Below are 8,202 nucleotides of genomic sequence, written 5' to 3' on the forward strand. Positions count from 1 at the left end.
ATTTTTATAATATTTAACCAACCTATTAGGAGTTGTTTGATTACATTCCACTTTACCAATAATTTCATTATTCATCTATGCACATGAGGAAAAAATATTATAAATAATTTCATTTGATTCAGATAGAAGCATACAAATCTAATTTTTTTTACATATATTAGATTAAAAATTAATATAATCTAATAATAATTATTTTATTTTTCTTGATCCATAAAATCCATGGCATGAAAAATAAATAAATCTAATAATTTTTAAGCATTCAGTTTTATCGATAAGATATGAAGGCTTACTTTACATTTAGCATCATACAAAAAATAATTATCATAAAGAGGTCTAAAAATATTCTAACAAAATATTTATGTAATTTTGGGGAGTCCGAAAAAGGGCGGGCAGCGTCTGGGAGGGGTATTTTGGGGATTGTGGGATCGGCTTAGGTTTGGGTGACGGAGGTGAGGGGACGGCAGTAATACCATCAGGCGGCAGGCACCGACGGGGTGGTGGTTGGATTCACAGAGAGAGAGAGAGAGAGAGAGAGAAGATTAAGGCTTATATTAACGAACGCAAAAAAATGGTGACCATAAGGAGTGAGGATAACGTCCTGCCCAACTAACCTTTTCTCCCCTCGTGAACCACCTAACCTTATCCGACTCCTCTACCTGGCTCGACCACAGTAAGCCGCCAATAAACCACGCCGGCAAACCCAATGAAGTTAGCACATAGTCGATCGACATCGTAATTAGGATTCTTAGTCACGGTTTAATCAATGGAATAGGATAAGCTGTTCTGTTGCTGAGGGACGCTATACGTTGTTGCTAATACGGAGATGGAGACTATCCTTATGTGGTTGATGGCAGCAACGACATGGAATCACAGGGAAGGACAAGCACTCGGGGGCGTTGACTTCGTCCTGCTCGCTGATTGGTCCGTCGGATTCATATTATCACTTGTATGGCAGTAGGCCACTGCAACTTCTTCATTTGCAATTACACCCTCTCCAAATACATTATCTCAGATATGCCCTTGGACTCAAACTTTGGCCTCTTCTCAAACAATTAAAATTTTTGTTTAAACTAAATTACTGGATTCGAATATGAGATTTATTAACCGTGTAATATTGTACTGATCATAACATTGGAGGCAATTTTACTATAGATAGTAGTTGGGACTGTCTTAGTATACATGATAAGGGGTGGTGTTTATTAATAGCATGGAAATGGGCTTATCTTTGGAAGCATATCAGTGTGTCCAATTCAGGAGGATGACATGGGTGTAGACATGGGGGAGGAAAATAAATTTCACCTACTACAAAATAAAAGTAGAAAAGAAACCTTGGAAAGCAGCCGAGTTCTTAAATAGAAGCTACAATAAATTCAATCTTGCTTACCTGTTTGAGCGTATGTTAGTCTTAATAAGCCAAACTATTGGAATAACACATTCCATTGACAGTCAGTAGGCAAGAGAAGAAACATATCGTGTAAAACCCTACACTCGATTAATTAATTAACAGCTGAAAGAAAATTCTTTACAAGTTGTTCAGCTTTAATAATATTTAGCTATAGTATAAATTCTAGAGTTTCACATTGCATACATATAAGCATGATAATTGACCATGGAAAATATATCAGTTATAAATATCATGCCAGACTTATTAATTGTTTATACATCAATTTTTCACTATAATTTATCTCCTATGAATCAGTCTTACATGGTTAATTGCCATACTCATATTACTTCCAAAGTACATGCTCATACAATATTTATTATCTTCTCCTTCCATGGGCACATCACCTAAGAAGAAAACAACAAACAGTTTAAATGCATAATAAAAAACAAGCAAAACCAACAGCAAAAGAGTCAAAATAGAAGATATGGTAGAAGATGAGCTACATGACAACTATGGTGTTCGAGTCCTTGATGCAGCTCCTCACTGTCTTTGTTGTTCACCCAGCCCTTGTTGAAGTCTTATGTTGAGGGCATTTGAAAGCCAGGCATGTCAAATGATGCAGCAAACTTTTCAACTGCTGCCTTCAGTTCCTCAATGTCTTTGTTGTTCACCAAGCCCTTGTTGAAGTCCTTCAGAAGCTTCCCATGTTCTTTCTGAATGCACAGGCAAAGGGTCACTGCCTGATGAAGGAACTCTGCTATCTGCTTGAAGTCCTCCTCGACCAAGCCTCGTGATGTCATGGCAGGAGTGCCTGGAAAATGAATCATAAGGATTACTTGAATGACTTCAAGAATGCTTTGCAGAAGTATGTACTGATGCAGTTGCTATAAGTATGACAGAATTTTAAGCAGAGGCTTCAGACCACCGAGAACTTTTATCAACAGTATAACAAAATCCATCCCCTGAAAATTGAACTTCAGAAATTGTTTCAGAGGTTTCAAACATAAACATCTTTAAGACTAAACAACATGGTACAAGTAGGTCATGCTCCAAATAGAACGTTCTTACCAATTCGGACACCACCAGGAGCCAATGCACTACTGTCACCAAAAACAGCATTCTTGTTAACAGTAATATTGCAAAGATCACAAAGTTTCTCGACCTTGTTTCCTGCAACATTACAAAGTGAATGAAAAAAGATGAATTTGAGGAAAACTAATTAGCAACAAACTAAATGAAAAGGAGAAACCGCTAGTACCAGTCAATCCAAGAGGTCGAAGATCCCAGAGGACAAGGTGGTTCTCAGTTCCATCGGTCACAAGCTTGTAGCCCTTGCTCATCAGATAATTCCCAAGAGCAACAGCATTGGCTCTCACCTGCTTGGCATATGCCTTGAATCCAGGTGACATGGCCTGCTTCAATGCCACAGCCAGAGCAGCAATCTGGTGATTGTGAGGGCCACCTTGGAGAGCTGGGAACACTGCAAAATTGATTTTGTCTTCAAAATCATAAACAGCATTTTCCGGCTGTCCCTTCTTTGGAGGCTTAGGGCCTTTCCTGTAGAAGATCATGCCAGACCTAGGTCCTCTGAGACTCTTGTGAGTAGTTGTCGTGACCACATCACAGAACTCAAAGGGGTTTGCAGCCTCCTACAACATAGTGAATTAAACATTCTAATCAGTACAACACATCGTTGCACAATTAAACTAAGAGATAAATTTACAAAAAAAGGAAAAGAAAAACAACTTTGGTATCTCTGACTTCTCTCATAATGAGAAGCAATAGTTGAATGTTAATGGTCAACAATATAATCCAACTACATGCATGACTATATGAAATGACTGATGCTCTGATCTTCAGTAAAGGTGGAGTCCAAAAAGAAAATAAAGCTAATACTCAAGAAAATGGAAGATCAATCCTTTGCTTCATCTGCAAATAAAGAGAAAAAGTATCCAAAAAAAACCAAATACTAGAACCAAATAAAACGTAAGAAAACACACAAATTCCAGATTGACTTGTATTACCCATTAACTCTAATATAGCTCAAAGAAAATTTAGTAAAATCAATATGTTCCGATATTCTGTCTAAGTTTGAGTTGTGTTCTGCTTTGTCATCAATCAACAACAAACCAATTACTGAAACAAATTACTTTTGGCTAAAATCAATCGACAAAGAATCAGGATAAGGCCTCAGTCTGTTCTCTGGAAAAAGATCAGGATATTCAGGTCTAGCAATCAAAAGCAACTATATCTAATCCAATCCAAACTTGCAGATCTATCCCTACCATGCAAGCCATCCAACAAATCTGTCCATTTAATCCAGATCTATATAAATATTCATGGAAACAAAAAAAAAATTCCCATAAACCAAATAACCATTTACCCAGATCTACCAGATCTAATATACCCATCATTCACAAGAATATGCAGAAATTAGAAAACAAAAAGTATTTTGAAAGCTAAATTAACATCAAAATATGATTTTTCCGACTGAAACACAGAAGGTTAAAAAAATCATCACCTGAGCGGCCACAAGGCCGCTGATGTGAGCCATGTCGCAGAGCAACAAGGCCCCGCACTTTTCAGCGATGGATCTGAACCTCGCGTAGTCCCAGTCCCTGGGGTAGGCGCTGCCACCGCAGATGATGAGCTTGGGGCGAAAGTCGAGGGCCTTCTCCTCGAGCTTCTCATAGTCGATGTAACCGGTCACAGGGCTGACCTTGTAGGGCAAGCTCTCGAAGTAGATGGAGGTGGCGGAGATCTTCTTGCCACCGGAGGTGTAGTAGCCGTGAGTGAGGTGGCCACCGGAAGGGAGATCGAGGCCCATGATGCGGTCGTGAGGGTTGAGGAGGGCGGTGTAGGCGGCGAAGTTAGCCGGGCTGCCGGAGTACGGCTGGACGTTGACGCCCCACTTGGCGGGGTCGAGGCGGTAGGCGGAGAGGGCACGGGAGCGGCAGAGGTTCTCGATGGCGTCGATGTGCTCGTTGCCGCCGTAGTAGCGGTTGCCGGGCATGCCCTCGGAGTACTTGTTGGTGAGGGCGCTTCCGAGAGCCTCGATGACGGCGAAGGAGGTGAAATTCTCGGAGGCAATGAGCTCGATGCCATGCGACTGCCGCCGCTTCTCGTGCTCGATGAGATCGTGGATCTCCGGATCCACGACGAAGAGCGGCGAGAGACCCCACTCGCTCACGGACTCCATGGCGCCGTAAGCCGCCGTAAGGGAGCTGAGGTGGAGTAGGGGGAAAGGAGGAAAAGGCCGACTACGAGGAAGCGGGGAGGTGCGGAGTTGACGGTAGTGGAGATGAGGACGATTTATACGCAAGGCGAGGGTTTGCCCACATGTGTTGGGTGGATGGTTGGTGGTGGTGGCGGTGATGATATCACTCCTATATCTATATATATATATATATATATATATATAATGGTTGTTTTTTGCATGAATAAATTTACACATTCCTGTAGGGAAAATACATATATACAAAAAGGTATACAGTATATGCTTGCAATGTAACACGTGCACTATAAATTTATTCTAATTTGCAATTACGAGGAGAAAGTATTGGAATTGACTGTCTCTGATAAACCCTTTAATTAATCAAAATTACAAATAAAAATATTCTGAACTTGCAAATTTATTTAATTAAATTCCTCATAAAATGGTTCCAAACAAGTATGTCTCCAATGTCATACATACCATTGGTAATATCCACCTCATTTATGATGTCACTCAAACATCATCATCATAACACCATATGCTGTATAATTAAAAAAATACTAATAATAAAATGCACACCATATGATCTTAGGATTAATTACAGATTGATCGACACCGCTGCGACATCGCTCCTCCTCCTCCTAGGCTAGGCGCTGTGGCGGAGGCGACGGTGGTGACTGTGGATGGGGCTTTTTGATCGAAAGATCTCAACCTTGTCCGCCCCCCTCCCTGGAAGCCCATCTACCGCTCTCCTCCTCGGATGCCGCCGTGGCGATGGAGATGGCGGACTCGGCGGTGATCTAGATCTTGTAGAGGAGCTCTGTCGAAGAACACACGTGTCCACTGGAATCGTCTTCGCGTCCAGATACCCAAACCTCTGTCTCTCCCAGCCATCCTACTCTGACCTCCGACGACAAAGATGGACATCATTGTAGCAACGCCACCCATCATTGGCGGCGGCTCCAAATGTCGCTACTTCCGGCCCCAGATCGGCGTAGGAGCTGCTGCTCCGTGTGGGCGGCCTCCACGGGGTACGAATAGCTAGCCACTGATGGAGGACTGGCGAACCTGGGCCACTCGTCGTGGGCCTCCTGAAGAGACTTCTCAGCGTCGTCGTCGTCGCCAGAGCGGCGGCCGAGGAGGCCGTAGAGAATGGCGAAGAGGACGAGAAGTAAGTCGAGGGTATCCCATTCGTTCCTTACCACAATGATACGGGAGCCACGGAACGAGGAAGAGAGGGAGTGAGAAAAGCAGAACAAGAACAACCTATAGTCGAATTCCAGCGTCAGCAGCGGAAACTTCTCTTTCTCTTACCATTTGGGAGTGAGGAAGGACAAAGATAAGCCTTTTTCTTTCTTCTCTTCAATCCTTGCTTTACCATCATCTCTTCTTCTTCACCGGTTACCACCACCGACGCCACGGCGCCGTCGTCCGTCATCATCGAATCACTAAAGAGATATGTAATTAGCCCGGTGATCCTGAAGTCAAAGGCAGCAGTCATGTGGTCTCTTTGGATGGCTTGACACCTTCGCCACCAAAATCTTCACTATTTCCCAATATATTTATATACATATACATATACATATATATATATATATATACATATATATATATATATGTATATGTATATATATGTGTATATGTACATATACACATATATATACATATACATATATATGTATATATATGTATATACATATATATATCCTTCCCCACCAAAATCTTCACTATTTCCCAATATATATATATATATATATATATATATATATATATATATATACGTGGGCCCCAAAAATTGCATGCTAATGAAAATGTTATTCATTCTCCTATAAAGAAACTCTCCAATATGTAAAATTTAATTTTAAGTTTATTTCATTTGGTTGATTGTTATAATGCTTTTGAATGACCAAATTGATAGCTCTAATTATGTTTTGTGCAGGTTTGTCTTTTTTACGGGGAACCTAACCAGCTATTTTGCAAGGTGCAAACGAGTGATGTATGATTTATAATCTCCATCCTATAATTAATGTTGGATAGTAAGGGTTGCCTCATGAACTCATATTGTATTATCATGACTCTTTTAAGATATCTATTACCATGTTGATTCCATATTAATGGGAATATTTTTTCACCTTATTACATGTAAAACCACTATGGCCTATTAATAAAAAATAATATTATAATTGATGATAAATTTGTTAGGATCGTAAAGATATTAAGAGGGGGTGAATTAGTATTTTTAAAAAAATTAAAAATATTCTAAAATTCATTCGATTGTATCGAAAATATATTTAATTTGGAATGTGATTAAAAGTAGTGAACAACTAAATCAATAAGCAATAAGAATGAAAAGCATAAAAGAAATACACACGGATTTATAGTTGTTTAGTTGTCGCAATCTACGTCTACTCTTGATTCCTTCTTCGTCGAGACGACTTTCACTAATGATTTTTTTTAATGGGTGAAAGATCAATCACCTTTATTACAATTTTTTTTTCATTCTCACAAATTTAGAAGAGAATCTTTACAATTCTTTTTTATAAGTAGTCCTCACAACTCTCTTAGAATGACTTAGAAGATTGAGGAAGAAGAAATTTTTAGGTACTAGCGATACTACCATTAGTGTTGGATGGTATCATCGCCTGTAGCACTGATCACTGATAATACCACGATTGGGTCTTCCAGAAACGTATACTTTGTACATTCTAACTCATATGTGGTTTCACTTCCTGACCTAACTGTAGGTCACTGAATGAATCTTATAATAGACCCAAATCAACCCTAATTCAGGCCCAATGAGCCTCTAATTAAGTTGACATCATTATGCCTAAAACCAATTCAATTAAAACCTAAACTACTTTATTCAAGATACAAACAATTACAAAACATGAATCATATATTATCCAGTATGTAATTGATTCATCTGAACTCTTGGTGTATCATGCTTTGCTTCGATATATTGCCCGATCCATCAGCATGTTGACTCCCACAACATTCGATCTTCGCGCAATGTCTGATCCTTATAAGCCGATCTTTGACTTCAGCTCAACATCGATTTACCTTTTCATTACTTTTCTCAAATATTGATTAGATCATAAATTCATCATCAAAATCCAAGACTCAACAAAATTAATACTAATTTTTTTTATCATTATCCTCGATATCAATTAAATTATTATATATTTATCGGTGGTTTCAAGTGACTATATGGCAAGAACCTGATAAAAGAAAAAAAAAAAAGGCAAAGGAATAACTATTAAGTGTACAAAAAAGAAATAAAGATAACAATTTACTTATATGAATTTTCTTTTCTTTGTGATTCTATGCTTAAGCAGACGAAAAAACACAGAAGAAAGAGAGGGAAGAAAGAGAAAAAAAAAATCAAAGAAGAAGAAAAATGATAATAAAAAAAACATGAAGTTGAACGGTACATTATATATCGAGCTCAGAGACATAACTATTGTATAAGTATTTTTAATCAGACTAAACCAGTTATGAATCGGTCAAATATTTATCCCTTAATTGAATCGATGATTCAAAAGTTATTTGAGTGAGTGAGAAAATAATGATTTTACTTTCTAAGGGTAAAAAAAAAAAAGAAGAT

At 38.9% G+C, this 8,202-nt stretch overlaps 1 protein-coding gene across 2 annotated transcripts; it reads right to left on the reverse strand.

Moving 5' to 3' along the window:
* Positions 1-1,603: 1,603 nt before the first annotated feature.
* On the reverse strand, positions 1,604-4,730 carry LOC103994193 (serine hydroxymethyltransferase 4). Of its 2 annotated transcripts, XR_672452.3 has the most exons (5): positions 3,906-4,730; positions 2,643-3,033; positions 2,453-2,554; positions 1,888-2,195; positions 1,604-1,788 (listed from the first exon to the last, which is right to left on the reverse strand). XR_672452.3 is itself a non-coding variant. In XM_009414518.3 (4 exons), exons 1-4 carry the CDS (start codon positions 4,581-4,583, stop codon positions 1,963-1,965), a joined length of 1,404 nt encoding a protein of 467 aa, XP_009412793.2. In that variant the 5' UTR covers positions 4,584-4,718; the 3' UTR covers positions 1,604-1,962. The 2 variants fall into 2 exon arrangements, 1 of the variants encoding a protein (XP_009412793.2); XM_009414518.3 differs by having other exon boundaries at positions 1,604-2,195; positions 3,906-4,718.
* Between the last annotated feature and the right edge of the window lie 3,472 nt (positions 4,731-8,202).

Source organism: Musa acuminata, chromosome BXJ1-8, assembly GCF_036884655.1.
Source record: "Musa acuminata AAA Group cultivar baxijiao chromosome BXJ1-8, Cavendish_Baxijiao_AAA, whole genome shotgun sequence".
NCBI lineage: Eukaryota > Viridiplantae > Streptophyta > Magnoliopsida > Zingiberales > Musaceae > Musa > Musa acuminata.

Excerpts from the sequence above, each read along its gene's own strand:
- LOC103994193 (XM_009414518.3), bottom strand. The coding sequence starts at position 4,583 with ATGGAGTCCGTGAGCGAGTGGGGTCTCTCGCCGCTCTTCGTCGTGGAT. Across the intron at positions 2,555-2,642 it reads TCGACCTCTTGGATTGACTG|GAAACAAGGTCGAGAAACTT; the intron begins GTACTAGCGGTT and ends GTAATGTTGCAG. Across the intron at positions 2,196-2,452 it reads TCCTGGTGGTGTCCGAATTG|GCACTCCTGCCATGACATCA; the intron begins GTAAGAACGTTC and ends TTCATTTTCCAG.